Source organism: Aptenodytes forsteri, unplaced genomic scaffold, assembly GCF_000699145.1.
Source record: "Aptenodytes forsteri isolate BGI_AS27 unplaced genomic scaffold, ASM69914v1 Scaffold34, whole genome shotgun sequence".
Lineage (NCBI taxonomy): Eukaryota > Metazoa > Chordata > Aves > Sphenisciformes > Spheniscidae > Aptenodytes > Aptenodytes forsteri.
In genome coordinates this window covers 130,342-131,483 of record NW_008795038.1, presented here as the reverse complement: position 1 = coordinate 131,483, position 1,142 = coordinate 130,342, and the positions used below count along the sequence as shown (strand labels likewise).

The 1,142-nt window shown below is 64.9% G+C and overlaps 1 protein-coding gene across 1 annotated transcript in view; it reads left to right on the top strand.

Annotated features, from left to right (window-relative positions):
- The first annotated feature begins 633 nt into the window (after nt 1-633).
- The window catches only part of RBFOX3 (RNA binding protein, fox-1 homolog 3), a 26,040-nt gene continuing 25,531 nt past the window's right edge, over nt 634-1,142 (top strand). The window contains exon 1 of the mRNA XM_009276819.2: nt 634-650. Within this exon, the coding sequence (XP_009275094.1) occupies nt 634-650 (17 nt within the window). The remainder of the gene's footprint in view (nt 651-1,142) is intronic.

Sequence of the window (1,142 nt, the reverse complement as noted above, 5' to 3'; positions counted from 1 at the left end):
TTTTGGCTCTCAGTACTGTGGGGTGGTGGTGATGAGAAGCTCTCCCCCTGGCCTGGCGTCCCCTCCCCAATTTGGCACCTTGCGGTCCCTTTGGAGCGTGGTCACCCCAGCAGCAGGACCCCGTGGGGTGGCTGGCACCCCCTTAGTCCCGGCTGCTGCTTCTTCAGGACGGCTTTTCCCAGAGCTGTTTGTTTCCACCAGGTTTGCCTGGTGGCTCCGGGCCGGCCGTGCCACATGCCGCTACTGTTGAGTATCTGCAGCAGAAACGGGAACTGCTGCGAGTGTACCAGGACACTGCAGCATGTCGCTATGTCTGGGGATACTGTGGAAAATCCCAGCCTCCGAATAGGGCTGTTCGTGTGCTGGAGGCTCCGGCGGAGACGGAGCATCAGCAGCTGCTGGCACAGACCTGCCTTTGTGCATCACATTTGGCCAAGATGGAAACTGAACTGAGCCCAGGTTTTGTTTCCCACATACCCAAGCACAACGCCGTCCCGGCTGCTTTGTCGCTGGCCACGGCTCTGAAGACGGGCATGATGCAGCGCCGGCGGTGCAGGACGCCAGGGCAGGGACCCCTGTGCCAGCGCTGAGCTCTGCAGCACCCGAGGGTGCCGGGGCTGCCATTGGGCCGTGATGGGAGGAGGCGCAAGGTGGGACCAAGGACCCGAACAAGCACTCGTGTGTGCCCACACCGTCTGTCCCTTGCAGGCACTGGCATGTAGGCTATTGCCATGGCAGCTGTGGCAGAGGTGTGCGCGGTGTTGATGTGTCAGGGCTGCTGGTAGCACCGGCAAGGCCAGTCCAAAATGCCAAAAAGCCTCTCGAGCTCTGCCAGGGCCAGCACCCTGCCTGCTGCCAGTGGGAGGTGCTCAGGGCAGGGGGTCCCCATTGCTCCAGGGAGTGCGGGGAAGCCAGCGCCGGTGAGCAGGGCCCCTCTGTGTCACTCCGGGGTAACGGGCTCCCCCCAGTCCCCCTTGACAACAGGGGCTGGCAGGCAGGCGGCGGGGCTCGCAGGCTGCTGGGAGCAGGCCCTGCCTGGGGCTCACACGCCTTTGCGCTTGGCAGGGCCAAGCCACCGGCGCCCGGGGAGTGCAGGCAGCGCCGAGGCTGCGGCCGCAGCTCCTCTCACAGGGAAGGCCGGT